General features: G+C 41.9%; 1 protein-coding gene across 1 annotated transcript in view; it reads left to right on the top strand.

The window, feature by feature from the left end:
• SLC27A2 (solute carrier family 27 member 2) overlaps nt 1–27,859 on the top strand; it is a 60,718-nt gene that overhangs the window by 8,366 nt on the left and 24,493 nt on the right. The window contains exons 2-4 of the mRNA XM_003420153.4: nt 12,262–12,471; nt 15,763–15,921; nt 16,387–16,511. Of these exons, the coding sequence (XP_003420201.1) occupies nt 12,262–12,471; nt 15,763–15,921; nt 16,387–16,511 (494 nt within the window). The remainder of the gene's footprint in view (nt 1–12,261; nt 12,472–15,762; nt 15,922–16,386; nt 16,512–27,859) is intronic.

The following is a 27,859-nucleotide window of genomic DNA, read 5'->3' as shown; positions in this document are numbered from 1 at the left end:
TGCTTGGATGACAAATTCTACACCAACAGCCTGGAGGGGATGGAGGGAAACTGTGCTATGCAATGGCCTTCTCTTCCCATGAAATGACTTCTGTAAAAGACCAGGAATCACAGACTAAATTCCTGTAGGGAACATGAATGAAGTAGAAGATGCCTGATGCTAAGTTGATTGAATTGTGGTCAAGTGTGACACCTACTTAGTTACAGTTCCCTTTGTTTTTATTATTAACCAAAACCCGTTGTCATCAAGTTGATTCCTACTCATAGTGACTGTATAGGGCAGAGTAGAGCTGCTCCATAGGGTTCCCAAGGCTGTTACCGTTAAGGAAGCAGACTGCCACACCGTTCTTCACAGAGTGGCTAGTGGGTTCCAGCTGCCAACCTTTTGGTTAGCAGCCAAGCACTTAAACATTGTGCCACCAGGGCTTCTGATTTTATTATTACTATGATTAATTTTTTTTTAATTTTAGAGCTATGACTGATACCTGAGTACATTTTCCTTTGAAATTTTACAGAAAAGGCTAAAGTCCCCTTTAATCCATCCCTTTTATCAAGTCAGCTATTGAATCCTATCAGTTCTACCTCAAAAAAAAAAATAATCTGTTGCCATCGAGTGGATTCCGACTCATAGTGACCCTATAGGACAGAGTAAAACTGCCCCATAGCGTTTCCAAGGAGCGGCTAGTGAGTTCAAACTGCCAGCCTTTTGGTTAGCAGCCGAGCTCTTAACCACTGTGCCACCAGGGCTCTGTTCTGCCTCCCAAAAAAACCCAAAAAACCAAACCCATTGCCATCGAGTTGATTCTGATTCATAACGACCTTATAGGACAGAGTAGAACCACCCCATACGGTTTCCAAGGAGCGCCTGGTGGATTTGAACTGCCAGCCTTTTGGTTAGCAGCTATAGTTCTTAACCAGGGTTTCCTCTACCTCCCAAACATCTCTTAAATACACCCACTTGTCTCCACCACTGTTACTACCCTAGTGCAGACAAGCTTCATCTACCAACTAGATATTCGTTAAACCCTCCTCACTGGTCTCCCTACCTCTGGTCTTGCTCCCTTGTATTAGTTTCCGAGGATTGCTGTAACAAAGAACTACTAACTGGATGCTTAAAACAACAGAGATTTCTTCTCAGCTCTGGAAACTAGAAATTTGAAATCAAGGTGTTGGCAGGGGAGGCTCTGGGGGAAATCTGTTCCACGCCTGTCACCTAATTCCTGGTAGTTTCCTGCAATCCTTGGCATTCTTTGGCTTATAGTGGCATTACTGCAGTCTCTGTCTTCACATGGCATTCTCCTCTGTGTGCATCCATGTCCAAATTTACCTCTTTATAAGGAAACCAGTTGTATTGGGCCACCCTAATTCAGTATAACCTCATCTTAACTCTATTTCCAAATAAGGTCAATAATCACAAGTTCCGGGTGGACATGAATTGTTCAACCCAGCACACCTATCCAATCCATTTACCTGATATAAGCCAGGCCCTCAGTGACCTGGTCCCTACCTTCTCTTAATTTTCTTCCCCTCCAATCCTGCACATCAGCCAGCTTTCACTTTTTTTAGCTACTTTAGTGCCATGCTGTTTTGCCTCTGAGTCTTTGCATAAACTATTCCCTCGACCAAAAACAAACTCGGCCAGTCTCAGTTGATTCTCATCTCACCAACTCCTGTTCATATTTCAGTTTCGTTCATATTTCAGTTTAGTTCATATTGCAGTTTAGACAGTATTTCCTCTGCCTTGTCTTTGTCCCTTTCTCATGTGCTCCCCAAGCACCTCCTTCCCCTGTTGACACTTTATTTTAATCAATTTTTTGGTCTCCCCCATCCCCCATTTGATCAAGGCTATATGAATTAAGGGACAGTGTCTGTTTTGCTCTCTGTTGTATCCAGCGCCTGGAACTATGCCTTGTACATAGTGGGCACTCCTTAAGTAGGTGTTGAATAAATGTTGGAAAGAAGGAAGGGAGGGAAGAAAAGAGGGAGAGTGACGAGGAGGAAGGGAGACTTTTTAATTCTTAAGTTGTGGTAGTTATTTAATTTACCTCTGTGGTCCTTGTACAAAAGGCATACCCGTGTCATAGAAATTATTGTATTTTGCATGATATTTTTTTGAGGTTTATAATCTCCACACTATTTTAAGATCTGCACCCTTTAAATCAGCAACTATAGCCTATTCTTTTGTCTCTTCCACATTAACTAATAGAATACTTTGTGCGTATTCTTTCAACTGTAAACATATATTGAGCATTTACCTAAGGTTGGTAGTGCAAAGATGATTAAGTTATGATCCCCTAATATCAAAGATTAACTTATCTTGTAGGGGAGAAAAAGAATTGAACCATTGCCACACTGTGTAATATATATCCTGATGGAGGTATGTATGTGCAGAGTCCTATTGGATCCTAAGAAGGAAGCACCTAACTTTGTAGGGGAAGGGAAGACAACAGAAGAGAAGTGTCACCTAGGCTGATTTTTAAAGGATGAGCAGGAGTTTTCCAGATGAAAAGGGGGTGGAAGGACATTCCAAGAAGATGAAACAACCTGGAAAAATGCCATGAGACTTGAGAGTACCGGGTACATTCAGGGACTTCACATAGATCAATGTGATCAGAAGAAAAGAGACGAGATAGAAGAGTTAGAGATATCATCAGAAAGGTCAGCAGGGATTAGACTGTGAAGTAGCTATTGAAGGATTTTAAACAAGGGGTAACAAGAACTCAGGCAGTAGTAAAGCTGATAAATTGGAAGTCGGGAGAGGTTAGAGGCAGTGAGATGGGACGGGAGGCTATTTTAAAAATCCAGGTAAGAGATAATAAGAGCCTGAAGCAAGGCAGTGGCAGGGGATTGGATGCTACCACTTCAGGTTTCTATAATATTGTGATAGTTAAGGTTGTGTGTCAACTTGGCTGGGCCATGATTCTCAGTGGTTTGTAAGTTATGATGTAGTTTGGCAGTCGTATGAAGATGTGATCACCTCCATGATGAGATCTGATATGATGTGATCACCTCCATGATAGGATCTGCTGTGAGTAGCCAATCAGTTAAAAGGGAGTTTCCTGGGGGTGTTGCCTGCATTCAATATAGGTGGACTTTATGGCAAGCCTTTTGCTTGCTCTGGATCCTACAACTGGCTCTGATCATCTGACCTCCAGTTCTTGGGACTTGAGCTAGCAGCTTGACTGCCGAACTTGGTCAACAACCTCTGCAGGTTGGATCTTGAATTTGCAGCTACGTGAGTCAGCAGAAGCCTCCAGCCTGATCCACGGACTTGGGACTTTCCAACCTCTAAAGCTGTGTGAGCCATTTACTTGATATAAATACCTACCCCCCCGCCATGTATATGTGTATATATATATGATTCACTGGTTTTGCTTCTCTAGAGAACCTAGCATAAGACATTTGGTACCAAGAGAAAAAAAATAGTAAGGATGAGTTTTCTAAATTGGTTCTCAATGCTTGTTAATCTTAAAGATGTTGATGACTCTGCTTCCAGTAGTAAAGCAGGCCCTGCTACTCCGTGGTGTGACGTGGCAATACACACATGGCAAAGTATCATCACCAATAGATCAGGTATGTTTGGTACCTTTCTACAATTTTGTCATAATGAGAAATGTAATGAAACTGGTTGGTTGGTCCTACTTTCACTAGACAAAGTGGGGAAAGAAATAGATGAGCTCAGGGCTTCAGAGTCAAAGCTCAATTTCACAGCTTCCACTTGTGCCTTGAAAGAAAGCCTTATTTCTTGTAGTAACAGAGCTGATATTGCCAAAAACCAAACCCAGTCTTACCATAAGAGTGGCTGAATTTACAGTGCCAATTGAATTCCCAACCTGGAGTGAGGGCCTTGTTTGGGAAGAAATGGAACCTGAAACTTGGGATGGGGACACATGGACAGATAATCAGGAAACTGAGGACACTGAGCCCCTAAATTCTGTTGAATCACTTCTGCCAGTGGAAGCAGCCCTCTCACTCCCATCTGAAGAAATTACTCCATCTTTGTCTGCTAAGCCACCCTCCCCAGTAAAGCCATTAGCCACTCCATCCCCATCTGATGAGATTAACCTGACTGTGTCTGAAGAGCCTTTGTCTGAGTCATTGCCTGGAGCATCTCCTGAGGTAGATGCCTTAAAAGACAAAGCTGAATGTTCTCAAAACACATCCCCATCACCCATTTTGGCTTCTAGACCTATAACTATACTTAAGTCCCAGCAAGCCTAAAAAGGTGAAGTACAAAGTGTGACCAAGGGATTGGTATGCTACACTCCAAAAGAATTGCTTAACTTTTTTAATATGTACAAAGAGAAACCTGGAGCATATGTGTGGGAATGGCTACTAAGGGTGTGGGATAATAGTGGAAGGAACATAAAGATGGGTCAGTCTGAGTTTATTGATATGGACCCACTAAGCACAGATTCTTCATTCAGTGTTTCAGCTCAGGAGGTTAGTAAAGGATCTAATAGTTTATTTGGCTGAGTTGCTGAAGCATGGATTACATGGTGGTGGCCTACACTAAATCAAGTTGAAATAACAGACCTGCCTTGGTGTACTGTAGAAGAAGGTGTCCCTAAAGGCTTAGGAAAATTGGGATGTTAGAGTGAATTTATCAGGTTAGACCCACAGACCCATACATAGAAGGCCAGAGGACACACCTTTTACCACAATGGTGAAGAACAAATTTGTGAAGGGAGCCCCTTGAAAACTGCTGTGATTGCTATTTTATTTAAGTCAAGTTTGACAGTGGGGACTTCCCTGACTGAATTAAGACAGATAACTACAATGGGGCTGATTGGACCCCATGGTAGGAGGGACCAAGTGTCGGCACTCAATAAAGACAGGGTGGGTGTGGTTACCATAACGGACAGCAGAGTCTAAGCGGTAGTCAGAATAGTCTGACTCTTACGGACTTACGGTGTTCCTACTTAGCCGTGGTGTCCATGGGAGTGAAATAGATAGGAAATCTACTAAATATTAATCTGTACAAACAGATCAATTCTAGTTCAAGTGAAAAGCAGTCTAACAGGAGTCACCAGAATAGTGACTGGCCCTTCAGTCAATTCCCATACTCTATCAAGTTTACAGACCACACAACTCCTTGAATGAAGGGGAGGTTTTGATCCTCTTGAGGAAGGACTCCACTAAACTGTGGAAAACTTACATGGTTAGTCTATCTCCCAACCTTTCCCAAAGTGATCTGCAGCCTTTTACCTGAGCGACTGTTCATTGAGGAAAAGGAAATAATCAGACTTTTGGAGGATTGCTGGATACTGGCTCTGAACTGACCCTAGTTCCAATGGGACCTAAAACATCACTGTAGCACATCAGTCAGAGTGGGGGCATGTGGAGGTCAGGTTATAAATGGAGTCTTAGTTCATGTCCAGCTCACAGAAGGTCCAGTGGGTCCCCGAACCCATTCTGTAGTGATTTTCCCAAGTTCCAGAAACATAATTGGAATACATATACTCAGCAACTGGTGGAACCCCAACACTGGATCCCTGACAAGTGCAGTAAGATCTATTATGATAGGAAAACCCAAGTGGAAGCTATCAGAACTGCCCCAGCTGGGAAAATAGTAAACCAAAAGCAATACCACATTCCTGCAGTAATTGCAGAGATTACTACCATCATCAAGGGTGCAAGGGTGGTGATTTCCACTTCGTCCCCATTCAACTCACCTATTTGGCCTGTGCAGAAAACAGATGGATCTTGGAGAATGATAGTGAGTTATCGAAAACTTAACCAGGTGATGACTCCAATTGCAGCTAGATGTAGTTTTATTGCTTGAGCAAATTAATACATTTCCTGGTACCTGGTATGTAGCTATTGATCTGGCTAATGCCTTTTTCTTCATACCTGTTTTGAAGGACCACCAGAAGTGGGTTGCCTTTAGCTGATAAGGCCAGCAGTACACCTTCAGTGTCTTACCTCAGAGCTATATCAACGCTCCAGCCCTGTGTCATAATTTAGTCTGCAGGGACCATGATCACCTTTACCTTCCACAAAACTTGACACTGTTCCATTACATATTGTTGGCATTATGCTGATTGAACCTAGGAAGGAAGAAGTGTCAGTGACTCTGGACTTCTTGCTAAAACATTTGCTTGCTAAGTTGTAGGAAATTAATATGACAAAAATTTCTAGGGGGTCCAGTGGTGTGGGGCATGTCAAGATATTTCTTCTGAACTGAAGGATAAGTTATTGCATCTGGCCCCTCCCACAACTAAAAAGGAGGCACAACATCTAGTGGGCCTCTTTGGATTTTGGAGGCCACATATCCCTCACCTGGGTGTGCTACTTTGGCCTATTTATCAAGTGACTCAAAAAGCTGGTAGTTTTGAGTGCAGAGAAGCCTCTGCAACAGGTTTAGGCTGCCATGCAAGCTGCTCTGCCACTTGGGCCATGTAATCCAGGTGATCCAATGGTCCTTGAATTGGCAGTGGCAGATAGAGATGCTGTTTGGAGTATTTGGCAGGTCCCTATTGGTGAATCACAGTGCAGACCCTTAGAATTTTGGAGCTAAAGCCCTGTCATCTTCTAGAGATAACTGCTTTCCTTTTGAGAAACAGCTTTTGGCTCGTTACTGGGCCTTAGTAGAGACTGAATGCTTAACCATGGGCCACCAAGTCACCATGTGGCCTGAGCTGCCCAATACGAACTGGTTGTTCTCTGACCATCAGAGCCAAAAAGTTGAACCTGCACAGTAGCACTCCATTAGTAAATGGGAGTGGTATATACAAGATCAGGCACAAGGAGGACCTGAAGACACAAGTAAGTTGCATGAGAAAGTGGCCCAAATGCCCATGGTCTCCACTCCTGTCATATTACCTTCCGTCTCCCAGTCTTCGCCTAGTGCCTCATGGGGAGTTCCTTATGATCAGTTGACTGAGGAAGAGAAAACTTGTGCCTGCATTATATGGAGGCACCACTCAAAAGTGGACAGCGTTAGCACTATAGCCCCTTTCTGGGAACTCCCTGAAGGACAGTGGTGAAGGGAAATCCTCCCAATGGGTAGAACTTCGAGCAACGTACCTGGTTTTTCACTTTGCTTGGAAGGAGAAATGGCCATATGTGTGACTGTATACAGATTTATGGGTTGTGACCAGTGATTTGGCTGGATTGTCAGGGACGTGGAAGGACCACGATTGAAAAAATAAAGCAAGGAGGTATGGGGAGGAGGTATGTAGATAGACTTCTCTGAATGGGCCAAAGAAGTGAAGATATTTGTATTTCACATGAATTGTCACCAAAGGGTGACCTCAGCAGAGGAGGATTTTAACAATCAAGTGGATAGGGTGATTCGATTTGTGGAAATCAGTTATCCTCTTTCCCCTGTCATTCCTGTCATTGCCCAATGGGCTCATGAATAAAGTGGCCATGGTGGCAGGGGTGTAGGTCATGCATGGCCTCAGTACCATGGACTTCCACTCACCAAGGCTGAGTTGGCTACAGCTGCTGCTGAGTGCCCAGTATACCAGCATCAGAGACCATCACTGAGTCCCTGATATGGCGCCAATCCTCAAGGTGATCAGCCAGCAACCTGATGTCAGGATGATTACACTGGACTGCTTCTGTCATGGAAAGTGTAGCATTTTGTTCTACTGGGATAGACACTTACTCTGAATGTGGATTTGCCCTCCCTGAATGCAATACTTCTGCCAAAACTACCATCAGTGGACTTACAGAATGCCTTCTCCATTCTCCTGGTATCCTGAACATCATCACTTCAGATCAAAGGACTCACTTCACAGCAAATGAAGTGCAGCAATGGGCCTATGCTCATGAAATTCACTGGTCTTACCATGTTTCCCATCATTCTGAAGCAGCTGGCAATACCTTGTAAAGTGGGGGAAATGTTCTCCAGGAGGCTGTATATGTTCTAAATCAGCACCCAATATATGGTGCTGTTTCTTCCATAGGCGGGATTCATGGGTCCAGGATTCAAGCGGTAAAAATGGGAGTGGCACCACTATTACCCCTAGTGACCACTAGCAAACTTTTGCTTCCTGTTCCTGCAACACTATGCTCTGCAGGTCAAGAGGTCTTAGTTCCAAAGGGAGGAATGCTCCCAGGTGGGAATGAAGGTTTGGATTACCCCACCAGGCAATGAAACACGACCAGCTGAGGTGCTTGCTGAGGGTAAAGGGAATACGGATTGATTGGTGGAGAAATGGAGTTCTAAATACCAGTAATGACCACATGACCAGTTAGAAACAAGGACTATAGTTATTATGTGTGTTTCTTCCTTGTATGTGTGCATCAACTATTTTTTTTTCTTATAAAATATAAGCTGTAAACAGAGCTAGTGCATTTTTGGTTGTACATGTGTTAGTTGTATCATGTTAGGTGCAAGTATGACTTTATAATTGTCTTTATTCAGAGATTATGTATGGTTTAAGGAGATGTGTGCAGGTGCCAAGTTGACAAGGGGTGGACTGTGATTGTTAAGATTGTGTTTCTACTATCTTAGGTGAAGGGAAAGACAACACACAATCCAGGAGAGGTCAGCACAACTGGACTGAACCAAAAGCAAAGAAGTTTCCTGAATAAACTGAATGCTTCAAAGGCCACCATAGCATGGGTGGGGGTTTGGGGACCATGGTTTCAAGGGACGTCTAAGTCAATTGGCATAATAAAATCTATTAAGAAAACATTCTGCATCCCACTTTGGAGAATGGCATCTGGGGTCTTAAACGCTAGCAAGTGGCCATCTAAGATGCATCAATGGGTCTCAACCCACCTGGAGCAAAGGAGAATGAAGAACACCAAAGACAGAAGGTAATTATGAGCCCAAGAGACAGAAAGGGCCACATAAGCCAGAGACTACATCAGCCTGAGACCAAAAGAGCTAGATGGTGCCCGACTACAACCGATGACTGCCCTGACAGGGAACACAACAGAGAACCCGTGAGGGAGCAGGAGAGCAGTGGGATGCAGACCGCAAATTCTCGTAAAAAGACCAGACTTGGTGGTTTGACTGAGACTAGAAGGACCCTGGTGGTCATGGTCCCCAGACCTTCTGTTAGCCTAAGACAGGAACCATTCCCAAAGCCAACTCTTCAGACCTGGATTGGACTGGACAATGGGATAGAAAATGATGCTGGTGAAGAATGAGCTTTTTGGATCTAGTAGCCACATGAGACTATGTGGGCAGCTCCTGTCTGGACGGGAGATGAGAGGGCAGAGAGGGTCAGAAGCTGGCAGAATGGACAGGAAAAGGGAGAGTGGAGGGAAGGAGTGTGCTGTCTCATTAGGGGGAGAGCAGTTAGTATATAGTGGAGAGCAGTTAGTATATAGCAAGGTGTATATAAATTTTTGTATGAAAGACTGACTTGATTTGTTAACTTTCACTTAAAGCACAATAAGAAAAAAAAAAGATTTTATGTCTACTTGGCTGGGCCATGATTCTCAGTGGTTTGGCAGTTAAGCTGTGGTTTTGCAGTTAAACTGTAGTTTGGCAGTTGTATAATGATGTCATCTCTGTGATGAGATCTGATATAGTGTGATCACCCTCATGGTAGGGTCTGCTGTGCGTACGCAATCAATCGAAAGGGAGTTTCCGTGGGGGTGTGCTGTGTATCCGTGTAGGTAGACTTTGCTGCAAACTTCATGGGCTTTTGCTTGCTCTGGATCCTGCAACTGGTTCCTTTTATCTGACCTCTGGTTTTTGGGACTTGAACTAGCAGCTTGTGTGCTGATCTTGGGATTCCTCAGCCTCCATGGTCTGAATCTTGGGTTCACCAGCCCCTGCAGCTACGAGTCAGGAGAAGACTCCAGCCTGACTCACAGACTTGGTACTTTCCAGCCTCTACAACCCCGTGAGCCATTTCCTTGGTATCAGTCTTTTTGTATACATATAGAGAGAGAGAGAAAGAGATGCTTCACTGGTTCTGCTTCTCCAGAGAATTCAGCTTAAGACAAGCAGTAATATTTGTTTGATAACCTTTCAGAAGTACAGGAGGGCTAGAAAGCAGCCAGTTCAGAATAGAGGAGTGGAGGAGGAAAATAGAGTTTCCTGGGGCAAAAAAAAAAAAAAAAAAAGGAACCTGAATAATGTTAAGGGTTGAAAAAAGAATTGAGGCAAATAGTATATTAAAGAAAGGTAGCCAAGTTGAAACTCCACCAAAAACCAAAACTCGTTGCCGTGGCGTTGATTCCGACTCACAGCGACCCTATAGGACAGAGTAGAACTGCCTCATATGGTTTCCAAGGAGTGGCTGGTGAATTTTAATGGCTGACCCTTTGGTTAGCAGCCAAATTCTTAACCACTGCACCACTAGGCTCCGGGGTGGGGAACTGTTGAAGAAAGGAAATATGATCATAGCGTGTTATTTGGTTCTTCAGAATACTGTCAGTCCTGATTGTTGGGTTTTCAGTTTCTCAAGCCAGCCTGTAGACAAAGCTGGGAATACAGAGTTATAGTCTCAGAACAACTATTAGTCCAGAAAATGCAAAAGTAAAGTTGGAAGTAGACAGGGGGTGGCAATCAAAATTTACATGTCAAGAAGTTTATAATTTATCCACACTACCACAGGAAAAGCACTTTTGTTGTTGTTGTTAATAGAGAAAAAAAAAAGGTAGTTGCCAAAAGAAACAGCTAAAAGATTTGAAAATAGTTGCCTCTAGGTAGCAGCTGTGAGGAGCGATGGGGTAAGGGTCTGTTGATTTACATTACAAACCCCTTTGTACTTTTTATTTCTTTTTTATCATGTGCATGAGTCCTTTGGTTAATATGTTTTAAATTTTTTTAAATGCATCTATCCAGATGATATTTCTTGTCTTAATAGAGACATCATACACAAACATCTGAAAAACAAAGCATATAAGATGAATCAAGTATAGTGTCCCCAAGGTAATTCCCTGGGGTATTGAGTCACCTTCCTATTAAGAATAAGTATATTCACTTGAGTTATTACAATTCAACACCAGTAAGATTAAAAACAGTCTTATCTCGGTTATCCATTTACTGTGCAAAAGGAAAAAATGTTTTCCATTCTCTATCCTCTAAATAACATGATACTTCTTCATGTTAGCAGAAAGGGGCCTGGGTAATCTAAGCCCATATGAAAATCCTTGACAGAAGCATTTTGGGGGTCATTGAAAAGGCATCAACTCAAAAAGCAGTATGATAAAGTGGGCCACGTATATGAGACATGATTGATTGCCTGATCTTTCTCTAATACCTTCTAGAGAATGTGTTGTACCCTCAGCTCCTGAGCGTCAGCCCTACATACCATGTAACTGTGTCCCTCCCAAGCCCACCACTTCTCCCCTGCCCACCCTCAATCATGGTCCGCTAGATTAGGAATAAATACCTGACACATGTAAATAAACAAAAAAATTATTTTCATTTTATGATATAAGGACAAAAATTTCATGCAAACATTACATTTGGTTTGCATATTAACTGATCTAAATCAGTGCCTTTAAAATTTTTTGACATTTGGCCCAGAGTAAGAAATGCATTTGGGTTGACCCAGTACCCACATCCCTAAAATAAAACTTTTATAAAACAAGACACCTCTTACTATGTGTGATGTGCTGTGAAATTTTCTATTTGAATATGTTTTAGTTTTTTAATACTGACCATTTTTAATGACTTTAACAACCCACTAATGTATTGTGACCCAGAATTTGAAAAACATTGCTCTAAATTAATCAGTCTTTTTTTTCCCTCAGACCATAGAATGTGCTTATGAAGTTTAGAGCTTATATCTGAGGTCAGCTGAAACTTCTTAATGGGACTATTTCTTACTGATGTGTAAAAAAATATTTATTATATAAAGTTGGCTTCTGTCATCTTTGTTAGTTAGCAAGTCTCCCTTCTTTTTCATTTCTTTATTCTTAAGTTTTTTGTTTTTTTTTTTTTAATCACTGGTCCTGTGAGGCATATATTCAGAACAGTTAGTTACATTCTGTAGTATCTTTGAGGTGTGTACCAGCTATGTATATGTTCAGTATGTATACTTCTTGGCTCGTATCCATATATCCATTTGTTTGTGCTTTCCACAAGAAGTACAGATTTCAAACAACCGTCTGCTATGCTTGTGAAACCATCAAAACCCAATGTTCTCCAAATCTTGTAATCTTGTGATATCTTTCAAATGTAGCAAATCCCATTTTAAAAATGCCTAATTATAAGCATCGTTGTCACATCCACACATGAGAGCAAGAACTACTACGCTGAGAACAAAATGACCGTGAAGCTTGTTGTGCTAACGGAACCCTAAAGGACTAATTCAGTTTGTTGTCTTGTTCAATTAAGAACTACAAGCGGCTGTTGAAGAGGTGCTGCCAACCCTGACAAAGGATGACGTGTCCATCTATTACGTGAGCAGAGCTTCCAACACGGACGGGATTGACTCCTTCGTGGACAAAGTGGACGAAGCGTCAGCTGAGCCTATCCCGGAGTCCTGGAGGTCTAAAGTCAGCTTTTCCACTCCCGCCTTATACATTTATACCTCTGGAACCACAGGTAAAAATAAAGGATTCTCAAATAAATGGACCAATTCTGAAGGAGTTAAATGTTGGATTCGATTTTCAAGCGCTCTCATTCTTTGGTGAAACTTGTCAGATAACTAATACTTTGGCGGATTTAGCTCTTTGCGTGTGGGTACTGATCTTATTTCATAGCATATAATCCCATTTGGGTTTCTCCAAGCTATGTGTATTTTCCACCTAGTTGGCACAGAACAGATAAATTAACCAAGAACTCCAAAAAATAAGGTAATGGATGAAATCTGACACTGAATTATTAGAATTTTTGTTAGCATTCTTGTTGGAATTTTTGTTAGACTTTTTTTAGAATGCTTATAATTTAGAGTTTCTTGTTAGAATTTTATTGCTAGAGTTGTTAGAATTTTTAAAATAATTGTTATAGTTTGACTATATTATATCCAGAGCCTATATATATAATGTATAAACGGAACACCAGAGAAGACTATAGGACAATATCTTTCTTCCCATGCACACTGACTTGGAGCTGCCTGGTACTATGGATGTGGGATGGTTCTAGTACAAGACGTAAAATACTGTATTTCATCAAATCTGCGATGCCTTCAACTGTAAGCTGCTCCATTACTTTATGAGCCACTAAGAAAGAAAAAACACTGCCAATTAAATATCAATTTGTCCATTTTAAGACACATCCACATTTCAGAATTATTAAGTGTGAAACAGTGCACATCTTAGAATTATTGAAATTTGGTAAATGGCATTAAAAGCCTCCCAACATGGTTGGATCTGGAATAGGCAATGTTAAGGGTAATATGTGCCAGGCACTACACTAGGAGCTTTATTGCATGTGTTTAGACCATTCTCCCACTGCTACTTGAGATGGGTACAGTTCTTATTCTCGTTCTACAGATTCCTGGACTGATGATTACAGAGGTTCAGGAACTTCCCAAAATAAGAAGTAGAAACATCAGGATTTATCTTGGTAGGCAGACTTCACAGGTCATGCAATTGACCACTCTGCCATAATACCTCTTAGTTCATTCATTTAGCAATTATTTATTGTCTGCCTACTCTAGGCCAGGGAAAATGTTACCAAAATATAATAATATGTGGCCTGAGGAGACAGGAAACCAACCCCAACATAATGAGTTGCCATCGAGCCAACTCTGACTTATGACAGTTCCCTGTGTGTCACAGCAGAGTTGTGCTCCACACGGTTTTCAGTGCCTGATTTTTCAGAAGTAGATCACCAGCCCTTTCTTCCACGGTGCCTCTGGGTGGATTCGAACCTCCAACCATGGGTTAGCAGCCAAGCGCATTAATCATTTGCACCACCCAGGAACTCCAGCCCCAACATATTATTATCAATATCAGGAAATTGAATATATGGGTCTTTTATCTCTTCTGATTAAAATTTTAATTTAACATAAGCAGGTAATATATGAATGCATTTTCTTTGTAAAATAATCAAACACTGTGGGTGAGATTAAAGGTCCTTCGAGCCCTTTATCTCAACACCGGCTGACAAGTACTGTCTCCTTCACCTCCAGGCTGATCTCCCAGTTTCTAGCCCTAAGTGCAATGTAGATGTCAACTTCTTTTCATACAGTCACTTTGCTAAATGTTTTCTTTAAGTAAATTGAGGAGTTGGGGCGGGGCGGGGGGCAAGGAATGATACGTTAAAGCTGATTCCCAAACCATAAACTGTAATTTTTTTTTTGTCGAAAGTAGTTTATTGCCATGCCTACCGAATGGCAGGATGACATAAATCAAAGTGCTTCCACTACATACAGACACTGCCTTAGTATATTGGACCTTCACCCCCAGTTCTGAATGTTGTTAGGTGCCATCGAGTTGGTTCCAACTCACAGCGACCCTATGCACAACAGAATGAAACACTGCCCAGTCCTGCGCCATCCTTGCAGTCATTGTTATGCTTGAGCTCATTGTTGCAGCCACTGTGTCAGTCCCCCTCATTGAGGGTCTTCCTCTTTTCCGCTGACCCTGTACTTTGCCAAGCATGATGTCCTTCTCCAGGGACTGATCCCTCCTCACAACATGTCCAAAGTATGCAAGACGCAGTCTCACTATCCTTGCTTCTAAGGAGCATTCTGGTTGCACTTCTTCCAAGACAGATTTGTTCGTTCTTTTGGCAGTCCATGGTATATTCAATATTCTTCGCCAACACCACAATACAAAGGAGTCAATTCTTCCTCGGTCTTCCTTGTTCATTGTCCAGCTTTCACATGCATATGATGCAATTGAAAATACCTGTGCCTGGGTCAGGCACACCTTAGTCGTCAAGGTGACATCTATGCTTTTTAACACTTTAAGGAGGTCCTTTGTAGCAGATTTACCCAATGCAATGCGTCGTTTGATTTCTTGACTGCTGCTTCCATGGCTGTTGAAAAGGGTGGTAAAATTGAAATTGGAGACTTTGATTTGTGAAATAATTGAGATAAAACGAACCCTTGGCTAGGGTGGGAATTTCTAGTCTTAATACTGAATAAACAAGTGTAGAATTTATTCATAATCTCTGGTTTGATAGTCAAATGTTAAACCCATTTTAGAAAGAAAAAGAGAATAGACCCTCCCTAATTTAATCCCATAATTCATAATTTATATTTAATTGGAAGACAATTGGGTTGATGTTTATTTTAATTTATTCCTTATCTCTAAATAAAATATTTGCTACATTACTCTTATAAAATTAATGAAAAGAACTCATTTAAGTAATTCGAGAACAAAATGTTTTCCCTGTTCTTCAAAGACAGTCATTAGAACCATGTGCTAATCTGTGGATTGGAAAATAAAATTCTACTTACCTCCTCAAGTTGTTAGGAGGATTAAATGAAATATTTGAAAATACCTTTCAAAGTGCTAAAATTCAGAGCAGGAGTTCAGTAGCCATTCATTCCTTTCACTCCCTTTCTCTTCAGAGTACTGCTATAATAATCATCTGACTCAGGAGTCAGTAAACTATGGGCTGTGGGCCAAATACAGCCCTCAGCTTGATTTTGTAAATAAAGTTTTATTAGAACACAGCAATGCTCATTTACTTATGTATGTCTGTGCCTGCTTTCACACTACACCAGCAGAGTTGAATGGTTGCAAAGCCTAAAGCATTTACTGTCTGGTCCTCTACAGAAAAAAATTGCTGACCCCTGGTCTTATTGATCTGGAAGCTCCGCTCTACGATTGTCTAAACCCAGGGTGATGAATCTTCCTAAACTAAGTTTCTCTACCAGACTGTGTGTCTGTGAATGGCCAGTCTTGGCTCATTCATGACTTATCTCGTATCTTTGCAAAGGTCTCCCGAAAGCAGCAGTGATCAGTCATTACCGCATATGGTATGGAACCGGCCTTGCTGTTGCAAGTGGGATTAGGAAAGATGATGTCATCTATACAACTCTGCCCTTGTACCACAGTGCTGCACTTATGGTTGGATTGCATGGATGTATCCTGAAAGGTAAGCTTTTTCTTTCAACAAGAACTGGAGGTCTGTACACGTTTATACATTCACATCTGCTAATAAGGAAAAGTAATATAAACTTTGGCTATCTTCCTGTATATTTATCCACATTCGTTTCTCAAGACCTAACTCAAATCCCACGTATTCCGGAATGTCTTTCTCAGCTCCTGCCCCAAGCAGAATTAATTGACACATACACCACTCCCTTAGGGGCTCATCTGAACCCCTTACTGCGTGCTGCCTTATGTTAGAGAGAATTTTGTGCCTTCCCTCCCCTAGATTGGAAGGTCCTATAGGACAAAACGATGTCTTATTCATTTTTGGGTGGCATATAGTAGGTACTCGTAACTTGTTTGTGAATATAATTCACTTTTTAATTTCTATCTTTCAAAGATGGCAAATTAAATATAGTTGGGGGGATTTTTGTAGCATTACTTTATTGAATGCCTTCTCTGTTTGTAGGTGCTACTCTTGCATTACGGACCAAATTTTCAGCCAGCCAGTTTTGGGATGATTGCAGAAAATACAATGTCACTGTCATTCAGTATATTGGTGAACTCCTTCGGTATTTATGCAGCTCACCCCAGGTAATGCTCCCCATGTTTCAATATCTTGTTGAAATGGATAAGGTGGAAATTCACTTTGGGTTATGCTAGGCTTCACCTGATTTATATGTATCAGTTTTCAGTTTAGACCAAAATTGTTTTTCTTGATAAAGTGCTTGATGCCATACCTGCCTTACAAAAATAAAAAAACTCCAAACTCACTGCCGTCAATTTGATTCTGACTCATAGCGACACCATAGGACAGAGTAGAACTGCCCCATAGGGGTTCCAAGGAGCACCTAGTAGATTTGAACAACTGACCTTTTGGTTAGCAGACATAGCTCTTAACCACTATGCCTCCAGGGTTTCCCACCTGCCTTATAATAGATGGTAGTTGCTGTTATTCTCAGCCTCTTTACCGATTTTCACATCTTCCCTTCTACCTAGCATATTTTTCACTTCCTTCTCTGCCTATCAAAAGCCTGTCAAAGTTTTGTTCAGGTGATACCTCATATATTAAACCTATTTGGGTCGCTCCAACAAAAGTCATTAGTCCCTTCCCCTACATCATTTTATTTATAACTCTCTGTGGCCCTTGTCCCATTGTAAGTGTTTGGTTTCATGTCTCTCATCCTTCCTGAGCTATAAAATCTTTGAGGGTAGGGACAACATCTTATCTTCTTTCTCTCTCTTTTACAAAGGCATGAAGTAAATTTTACTTAATGTTATTTAATGAATAAATATCTGTGAGGTCTTGAAACCAACCGAGTCTTTAATTAAGTTTGGATCAGATGCCTCAAGGTAACGTAGGGCCTTGTTTGCAGACATCCAGATATTTTGATGGGGTCGTTAGCATGAGCTTCTCCTTAGAGATCTGATGACCTGCCTTGGGACTAGATCAGCTTTCTCACCAGTATCAATGCTGACATTTTGGATCCGTTAATTCTTGGCTGTATGAGCTTGTCCTGTGCATTGTAGGGTGTTCAGCAGCATCCTTGGCCTCTACCCATGAGATACCAGTAGTACGCCTACCCAGTTGTGACAATCGAAATGTCTCCAGACATTGCCAAATGTCACTGCAGGCAGAATTTCCCCCAGCTGAGAACCACTGGACTAGATAATGCAGTAAACGCACCAGATCTTAATTGGTTGAATCCATCTAATCAATGTAAAAAAACAGACTCAAAAAATCACAAATTGATAAATCGGTGTTTAGAAGCACCTGTTAACGCTCACATTGGGCATCCCTGGGTGGTACAAATGGTTAAGCATTTAGCTGCTAACCAAAAGCTTGGAGGTTCAAGTCCATTCCAAGGCACTTTAGAAGAAAGGCCTGGCAATCGACTTCTGAACCTTATGGAGCACAGTTGTACTATTGACACACGAGGGGTCGCCATGAGTTGGAATCGACTCCATGGCAACTGTTTTTTTTTTTTTTTTCCAATGTTCAATTTACGGTACCAGCTGCTGTGTGGCATAGAAAGAAGTATAATATGCTTTTCCCTGGTTATCTGTCTACATGGTTCACTCACTTCATTCAGTCAGTACCTAGTTGTCACCTCATCAGAGAGGCACCTCCTACTAATTATCAAACGCATCACTCCACCCCATATTATCTGTATCATTACTGCCATTCATGGCTCTTACCACTCCTGACATTGTCTAGGTCTGTCTGTTATAGGCTGTCTCCCTAGTTAAATGAAGGCTCCATTTGAGCAGGGGCTTTTTTTCACTGCCACATCCCCAGCCCCAAGATCCGTATCTGCTGCATTGTAAGTGCTCAACAAATTTTGCTGAATGAACAAACCTCTAAATTCTTGCCTCTGAAAAATGTGTAATTAAACTGAAGGAGGTAACGTTTGTACTTGGCATATATTATTCTGATTTTTTTGGCAGACACCACAAATTCCTGACCAAGGGTCATAATTAACTGTGAGCTGGGTTGAAACCTTTTCCACAGCAATTCCTGTTGATACCATTATTGAATTTTCTTCACATTAGTGTCCCACCTGGTCCTCAAGATTGCATGCCTCTCTATTAAATCCCAGAAATCCATATGGGGCTCTTCTGTTTGGCTTTTCTTCTCTCCCTGAACGACACCCTCTTGTCAGTTAGAAATCTCCTGGGGAGTGCATGTTGTTTCTGTTAGTTCTAATGCGAGCCACCTTTGGACTTGAGGAAGACAAACATGTTTGTGTGTAGCTCTCTTCAGGGCTCACATGCTCTCTTACAGCCCCACACATTACACATCCACCTGTTCTCTTAGTGTTCTCACAGAAAAATATGGGAAAACACAGGCAAGTTCAGTGTTTTACATCTTCAAAATATTTTATGGTGTTAAAAATAAAATCTTGTGTTAATTCAAAAGAATATCACAATATTTGATTGCTCTATGATTTAATAGACAGTTTGCAAAGTGGGGCAATGTTCTCTTCCTGCAAAAGAAAACCACTTCCAGAGAATAAAGATTTCACAGAAATTCACATAACTTTTCCTCAGTGAATACAAGTTCCATGGTGATGAAGTGCTTAGTGGTTACTGAGTTAACATTAAAAAGTAACTCCTGAAATTTGACTGTTTACTCATTTGTAGTTACGAGATCTCTTGAAATTAAAATTAAGGAAGCTTACAGTCTTTTTCATTAAATCATGATGGAATGGGTTTGTTATTGAGTGTTCTCTTTGAGCTGGAAAAAAAAAGTTTAACCATGTATCTTAGTCATCTAGTGCTGCTATAACAGAAATACCACAAGTGAACGGCTTTAACAAACAGAAATTTTTTCTCTCACAGTCTAGTAGGCTAGAAGTCTGAATTCAGGGCACCAGCTCCAGGGAGGTCTTTCTCTGTCAGGTCTGGGAGAAGGTCCTTCTCATCAATCTTCCCCTGGTCTAGGAGCTTCTCAACACAGGGACTCCAGGTCCAAAGGACACACTGTGCTCCTGGCGCAGCTTTCTTGGTGGTAAGAGGTCTTCTTCTTCTCTGCTCAATTCTCTCCTTTAATCTTAAAAGAGATTGATTGAACATACAGCCTAATCCTGTAGATTGAGTCCTGTCTCATTAACATAACTGCCTCTAATCCTGCCTCATTAACATTATACAGGTAGGATTTACAACACATAGGAAAATCACCTGAGATCAGAGAATGGTGGACAATCACACAATACCGAGAATCATGGCCTAGCCAAGTTGACACATGTTTTGGGGGGGGACACAATTCAACCTATAACACCATACTTCAGAGTTGACTAGTAATCTGGGGTGAAAAAAAGGCCAGCAAAGCTGCAGACAAGACTAGTTTTGGGTCAAGTAACTTTAGGCTTATGAGTAAGAAAAAGACCTCTTGACATCAGAGTAAAACGTTTGTGCTTAACAAAATGTTTTTTTCATGAAGATTTGATATAGAACTCATGGATGACTCCTAATCTAGAAGTAGATTTAAAGTCCCTGTTTGCTGTTGCTTCCCTCCACTCTTGAGTTCTGGTTTGTCTGGAGAATACTTATAAGAATTGTAAGGAATGATCAAAGTTACTTTAAAAAATCTTCAGTTAAAGGGTTTAAAAAGCAGAGAGAGCCCAGATTATATGGATTTAAAGGGAGCCTAAAGAAAGATTTATGAAAAGGACTTCCAAACAGAAGTGGATAAAAACTAGGACTGATAGTGGAAGACTCTGGGTCAATGTAATTAGGAACTTTCTATCCCTTTCTCAGCCTAGAAGAATAGGCTGTCTCTGGAGGAGCTAACACCACCACCATTCTCCAAGCACTGGATATCAGGGAAACGATTTCCACCGTACTTGAGCACCTAAAGCAAATAATACCCACCTACAGACAGCATAGCTCATCAGCAAAATCTAGGGCCAGTGTTGGGAAAGCAGAGGCTGCTACTCTTCTCCTCCCATCTTTTTAACCGTATTCAGGATCTCCTATAGCATAGCAGAGGTCTATGGAGGGATACTCCCAGTCACCCTTAGACCAGTGGTTCAGATGTGGCTCAGTGGATTTAAGATAGTAGTTAAGAGCATGACCTTTGGAGTCAGCAGACCTGAATCCTGATGCTACCACTTGAGCAACATAGTTAACTTCTCTAAGTCTCAGTTTCCCGTCAGCCAACAGGGGAAAAATAGTACCTACCACATAGGAGGAAACCCTGGTGGTGTAGTGGTAAAGTGCTACGGCTGCTAACCAAAAAGTCGGCAGCTCGAATCTACCAGGTGCTCCTTGGAAACTCTACGAGGCAGTTCTACTCTGTCCCATAGGGTCACCATGAGTCAGAATCGACTCGATGGCAGTGGGTTTGGGTTTTGTACCATATAGGACGACTGTGAGATAATATACGTAAAGAGCACCTTGCATTTCGTAAATGTTCGACAGATGGTAGCTATTATTATTTTCAGTGCCCAACAGTGTGTAGCTCAGAATAGCTCAATATATATTTGTTGAATGAATCAATAAAAATTCTGCCCCACATACACAAGGTAAGAAATAAAAGAAGAAATTCAAATTAGTCAGTTAAGCATGTTGATCTAAGGTGAATAGAGGTTGGATAGAGAAGCTATTGACTGAAAATCGTTTTTACAGGATTATGGTTTAACATCCCTTATCTGTGTTATCTGTCTTCATTGGTATATTTGGGCCTTAGCTTCCAGAGCACCACTTACAGTGAAAGGCCAGCTCCTTGGTCAATGCCCGTCTGGTTTATTTTGTGTGGTGTGCAGTTGACAGCTCCCATGCTGTTTGTGTGGTTGCCTAGTAAAGCAATGTAATTTAAGGAAATTATTTATTGAAACAGGATATTGCTAAAACTGCTTGTTTCTCTACTCCAATGAGCAACTGTAGTTACAACAAAGGGTCTAAAAGAAGCTTTATGCCACCTGTTGGAAATGTGACCCAGGTGAGAGGAGAAGGAAGAAGAAAAAGGAACCAGAAGAGAGTTCCAGGGACCACACACAGAGGTCATATAATATTTAGAAGGGGAAATAAGATAGCTCAGAACCCTTAAACAGCTGAATAGACTCAGCTTACCTCCCTAGAGATGTCTGCCTTCCTTGCAAAATTCAATAACCTCTGTGGCCCCTTCCAGCTTATAATTTCTATCTTCACATGACCTTCATACACACAGAAAAGAGAAGGGAGGGCTATACAGCAGCACAGAGTGGAGCGTGACCAATTTGATCTGTGGGGCCAGGAAAGTGGGTAGGAGAGCAGAATCAAAGAAGGTTTGCCAGAGAAGGTGAATTTTCAAGGGAGCAGAGACATTTTCCAGGGAAAGAAGGGCTATGGTTAGCTGGAACATCTTGTGCCAAGCACTGGAATGAAGAACCTGGTGTATAAGAAACTGCAAACAGTGTGACAGGAAATAAAACTGATTAGCAGGCTGGGGCCAGGTGAGACTTATGCTGAGGCTTAAATGTGAAAATGGCAAAGCAGCACTGAAGAGGTGTTTGAGGAAGAGTGAGCTGGGAGACAGCTTTCCTAGAATACATAAATACAGACCTATGTGATTTCAGAGAGCACGCTTTTCCTTAATTAAAAAAAAATAATACTGACACACACATAGTTTAAGAATCAAATAGTCCTGAAAGGCTTTTGAATGAAGAATGCTGTTGATGCCACTTATCTGTCCCTACCCGTTCTCCCAGCTTACCACCCAGAGGCTAACACTTTTAATTCTTAGAGCAGTTTCTTATCTGAACTCAGTATTTTTAAATTAAATGCTTATACTCTGTCTTAGTTATCTAGTGCTACTACAGTGGAAATACTACAAGTGGATGGCTTTAACAAACAGAAATTTATTCTCTTACAGCTCAGGAGGCTAGAAGTCCAATTTCAGGGTGCCAGTTCTGGGGGAAGGCTTTCTCCCTCTTTCGACTCTGGGGAATGTCCTTGTCATCAATTTTCCCCTCTAACAGCTTCTCAGCATAGGGACCCCGAGTCCAAAGGATGAACTCTGCTCCCAACTCTTCTTTCTAGGTGGTGGGAGGTCCCTCTCCTCTCTGCTCAACCTCACTTTTATATCTCAAAAGAGATTGACTCATGTTACAATCTAATCCTGTAGACTGAGTCCTCCCTTGTTAACATAACTGTCTCTAATCCTGCTTCATTAACATTATAGAGGTTAGGGTTTATAACACATAGGATAATCATATAAGATCACAATATGGTAGATAATCACACAATACTGGGAATCATGGCATAGCCAAGTTGACACATGTTTTGGGGGAAAACATAATTCAATCCATGACATTCCACCCTTTGCCCCCGCCGCCAAATTCATGTCCTTGCCACATGTAAAACACTTATATCCCATCATATCATCCCAAAAGTCTTATATCAACTCCTAAGTCCAGATTTCATCCAGGGGCAAAATTCCTCTTCATCTGTGAAATCTAGAATACATGTTATCTGCTTCCAAAGTACGATGGTGGAACAGGCGTAAGGTAGGCATTTCCTTACGAATGGGAGAAATTGAAGAGAAGGAAGGGATAAGAGGCACTAGGCAAGTCAGCAGAACACGTTACATTAGCCCTCGAGGCTTGAAAATAATCCTCTGTTCACTGAGACCGTTTAGGCAGTGACCCTGCCCTCCAAACTCTGGATGTTGGCCACACTTTCAGAATTCTGGGTGGAGGCCCCTCAACCCTGGGCTTCAGCTCCACATTCCAGGCCCGCTGGTACAGCAACTCTGCTCCCTCAGATTTGGGCAGCCCCATTCTTGTAGTCTGTCTGATTGACGACTCTACTCACTTGACCCTCAGCAGGCCCCATTCTTCTGCCCTTTGGACATGGCAGCCCTGCTTCCTCAGCTTTGGGCAGTGGATCTGGCCCCACCCCACTGGCACTTGTGAATGGCAGCCCCACACTCTGGAACTGACTTGCTGAAGATCTGACTTTGAAAACTAGGAGGTCGTGGCCCAACCCTTTGAGATGAGACAGCTCTGCTTCCTGTGTTCCTTGTCTCTTCAGCTTCTGCTTCCCAGTTCCTTGACCTCTAGGCCACCTTGGGCCCTTGGGCCAGCCCAGCACCTGCCTTGCTCGGGCAAGTGTTCCATAGCTCTTTAGCTCCACTGATAAGTGCCTGGAGGCACCCCACTCTGCCAGTAAACCTCGGCAAGAAGGCACTCAGCCCTCTTGCTCTGTGGGTTACAAGCCTAGCTCCACCGATAACTGCCTGGAGGCACCCCACTCCACCAGGAAGCCTCCTGCCCAAAGGCACCCAGCACTCTCACTCTGTGGGTCAGCTCTTGCGCCGTCATGTGCCAGTTTCCTGGTTCTGTTGCTGCCATTTCTCTGCTGCTGCTTCTTGCCATCTGAGCCATCTCTGATGTTACAGTTTTCCTCACTTCCTTCTGAGTCCTCACCAGAATTGTCTTTGATGTCCATAGTTCCACCAACAGTCTCTTCAAGGAAATCTAGGCTTTTACTGTTAGACACTTTAAAACTCTTCCAGCCCCTACCCATTACTCAATTCCAAAACTGCTCCCACATTTTACGTATCTGTTAGAGCAGCACCCTACTCTCAGCACCAAATTCTGTCTTAGATATGTGGTGTTGCTATTACAGAAATACCACAAGTAGATGGCTTTAATAAATAGTTTATTCTGTCACCATTCAGGAGGCTAGAAGTCTAAATTCAGGGTACCAACTCTAGGGGAAAGCTTTCTCTGTCTGTTGGCTCTGGGGGAAGATCCTTGTCATCAATATTCCCCCAGTCTAGGAGCTTCTCAGCACAGAGACCTCAGGTCCAAAGGATCTGCTCTGCTCCTGGCTCTTCTTTCTAGGTAGCAGGAGATCCCCCTCCTGTCTGCTCCATTATTCCTTTTATATCTCAAAAGAGATTGACTCAAGATATAACCCAATCTGTAGATCGAGTCCTGCCGCATTAATATTATAGAGGTTAGGATTTACAACACGTAGGATAATCACATCAGATAACAATGTGGTGAACAACCACACAATACGTGGAATCATGGTCTAACCAAGTTGACACATATTTTTAGGGGAACACAGTTCAATACATGACATACTGCTCTCTTGATTTATCAATTTTAGACATTATTTATTGATTTCCTATTGTGCTAGATGGAGATTAAGCTCTTTGTTTCTCTCTCCCATCTTTCCAATATCACAATTTGTGATATTTAGTGCTCGCGTTATCTTGCCCTTAATACAGCACTGGTGAGCCAAGTAATATGCTATGAACAAACTCTTGAACACAGTTTTGTTTTTCCTGGAATTAATCACTTCCCTGTTCATTTTATTAGTTTCCATAGTTTCTATTTTTAAGTCTTATCGCACCTTCCAACAGCCTCGAAGTAAAATTTTCCTCAAGGTGAAATCTATCATAGGATATAATTTCCTTTTTTTCTCTTATTTTTCCTTTTATTCTTCTGCACCAATCTGGACTAGTTGCTCTCTCGGCCCAGGGATTCCTTTGCCTTTCTTTCCTGCATCTTGTGTCTTCCTCTTGTTTTACTCTCTTATTTGGATGGAGCACTTCCTCTAGTAACTTCCTGAAGGTGGGTAAATAGGAGGTAAGTTTTCTGAGACTTTGAATTTCTGAAACTATTCTTGTTGTATACTTGATTGATAATTTGGCTGGATATAGAATTTTAGGTGGGCAATAATTTTCAGTTAGAATTTTTAAGGTACCACTCCTTTGTCTTCTAGCTCCTAGTGTTGCTGTTAGTAATTCAGGTCATTTTTATAGAATCTTGCCTTTATCCTTAGTAGTCTGAAATTTCATCATGGTGTCCCCCACCCCCCTCCATTGCATCTGGCATTCGGTGGACCCTTTCAATCTGGAAATTCAGGTCCTTCAGTCCTAGAAAGTTTTCTTGTATTATTTCTTTAATGATTTCTTCCTCTCCATTTTCTCTATTCTTTTTCCTGATTTCCAGTCAATTAGATGTTAAACCTTTTGGATGGATCCTCTAATTTCCTTATCTAGTCTCCCCACATGGCCATCACTTGATCTTTTTGTCTAACTCTCTAAAATTTCTCAGCTTGATCTTCTAACCTTTCTATGAATATTTTAAAATTTTACTCATATTTTTATTTTTCAGAAGGCCTTATTCCCTTGATTTTTTATAACACCCTATTATTGTTTCATGGCTACAATTATTTTCTCTTATATCTATGAGGATATTAATTCTAGTTTTTCAGAAGTTTTCTCCTCCATGAATTGATGCTGTTTCATCTTTTCTTTTGATGATATTTTCTGTTAGAGGCTTTCCTCAGGTGTCTGAAGATCCCTGATGTCTGTTCATATTTAAAAGTAAGGCAACAAAAAGATGTTTTAGAGTTGTATGTGGGGAGGCCTAATTATCTGGTGAGCTGCTCTGTTGGGTGATGGCGCAGTGAGCGAAAATCTAGTTCCTATAGGAATTTTCTGGGAAAGCTTAGTCCTTCCTAAGAATGACCCTCCTCCAATCTCCTGCCTGCAAGCATAAACCTGGCTACTGGAGTTTTGGGAACTGTGCAGGGAAAGGGACCTGGGAGTCTCCCAGGTCAGTATGTAGGCATTTGCTCAATCTCTATTTTTGGTGCCTCACCCTGCCCTCCTCTGCTTTTGGGGTCCTTGAGTCCAAAGATTTTCTAGGTCTTTCAGAAAATAAACCTCCTATTTAATTCAGGGGTAGGGAGGGGAGTGGCAGGTTTGCTACTACTCACACTGACTTTAAACCAATCCTCTATTTTCAAGCCTGATACCTCACCTAACCCTTAGTTGTATTTGGCACCTCCAATCTCTCAGCCTTCATTTTGGGGCCCTGTTGTGCTACCTGTGTAATCTTGGGCAAATTATTTTAAGCTTTCCATGACTCCATGCCTTCAATTGTAATATGAGCAAATACTTTATTCCCTATCAAATTTGGGTGGAGTTCTCTTGAAACCTAAGTAACATAATACAGGCCAAGTGCCTGAAACATAGCATAAGTGAAAGTTTTCTCTTACTCTAATTACCTGGTGCACTACATTCCCCTCTGGGCACCTGACCTCTCACCCTTCATCAGTCATTAAATCTCTGTGGATTTAAGTCTCCCAGGTGTGTTTGTGTGCTACACCTTAGCTGTAAATGAACAAAACCTTTGATCCTTATTAAAGAAAAAGCAGGTGACCTTTGGCCTAAAAAGCAGTTCCTTTGAGGAGTGGCTTTGGAGATGGGGAAAAACTTTTTCTCTTATGGGAAGGGAAAAACCAAGTAGTACTCTCAGCCACTGGGGGACAAAAGCTTAGGTGAGAACTTGACACCTAAGAAGGCTCCAGGATCTCCCAGTTTGTGTTCACAAATATTTTTAGCCTACGGCCTTAATCCCTTCTGCTGGTGTAATAAGATCCCTCGCTTGTGTGATGAAAACTGAGCCCAGGCTGTTGTGAGTACTGGCCCAGCTACCTGCCGCCCACAGGCGACAGTTGCACCTGTGAGGCTGTCCAGCTTCCTGCACATCGAGGACACTTGCAGCCACCTGGACCTGAAGTCCTGTCCTTGTGCAGATGTCTCAGTCATTAACTGTTGAATGGAGAAGTTGAGGATTTCCTGGTGGAGGTCATTTCGTTTACTGCAGGGATTACGCTATATGCAAAGCACAGGTTTAGGCACTGTGGATGATGTAGAGATATATTGGGCCTCAAAGGAGTTTATAATTCAGTAGGGGAGAAAGATATTCAACACTAATTAGACAAGGGAATGAGCTATGTAAGAGAATGGGAGAAGGGCTGATTGTGGGCTGCGTGTAGAATAAGTGTTTCCACATCAGAGTGCTAGTTTGGAGCTATTCACGCAGGTCTGCAAGCAGGTAAGCTTCTAGGTTGTCGTACTTTTAAGTGATAAGTATTCTTCAGGTATTCGTGATATTTTATTCTTGGAGTGACAGTGAGGTATGGCAGTGTGGGAGGTGCAGGCGGTCTCTGAAAAGCTGACAATTTTTGGTGAGGAGTATAATGTCTTATGGACAGGATTACCCTGTATTCATTATCCAAATGGGAATACTTTTGAGAGTGAAGGGAGTGTTATTAATAATCACATCAGGACAATAGGTATAAACGAGGACTGGTTCTGGCAAACGAGCCATATGGTCACCCTGCTGACAGGTACTTGGTAATTATAAAAGGGAATAGATTCAGGGATCTGTGGACCTAGGGAGCTGATTAAGAGAATAGGTTCCCACTCACTGGAATGTCTTGAACTCATGCTGGTTAAGCACTCTACTACTAGCCGAAAGGTTGGCAGTTCGAACCCATCCAGAGATACCTTGGAAGATAGCCCTGGCGATCTGCTTCCGAAAGGTCACAGCTTTGAAAACCTTATGGAGCAGTCTACTCTAACCCACATGGAGTCACCATGAGTTGGAATCAACTTGACGTCAACTAACAACAGCAGGACACATGCAGGG

The sequence above is a fragment of the Loxodonta africana genome, chromosome 10 (assembly GCF_030014295.1).
Source record: "Loxodonta africana isolate mLoxAfr1 chromosome 10, mLoxAfr1.hap2, whole genome shotgun sequence".
NCBI lineage: Eukaryota > Metazoa > Chordata > Mammalia > Proboscidea > Elephantidae > Loxodonta > Loxodonta africana.
The sequence above is the reverse complement of the archived record's forward strand: the minus strand, read 5'-3'. Positions and strand labels throughout refer to the sequence as shown.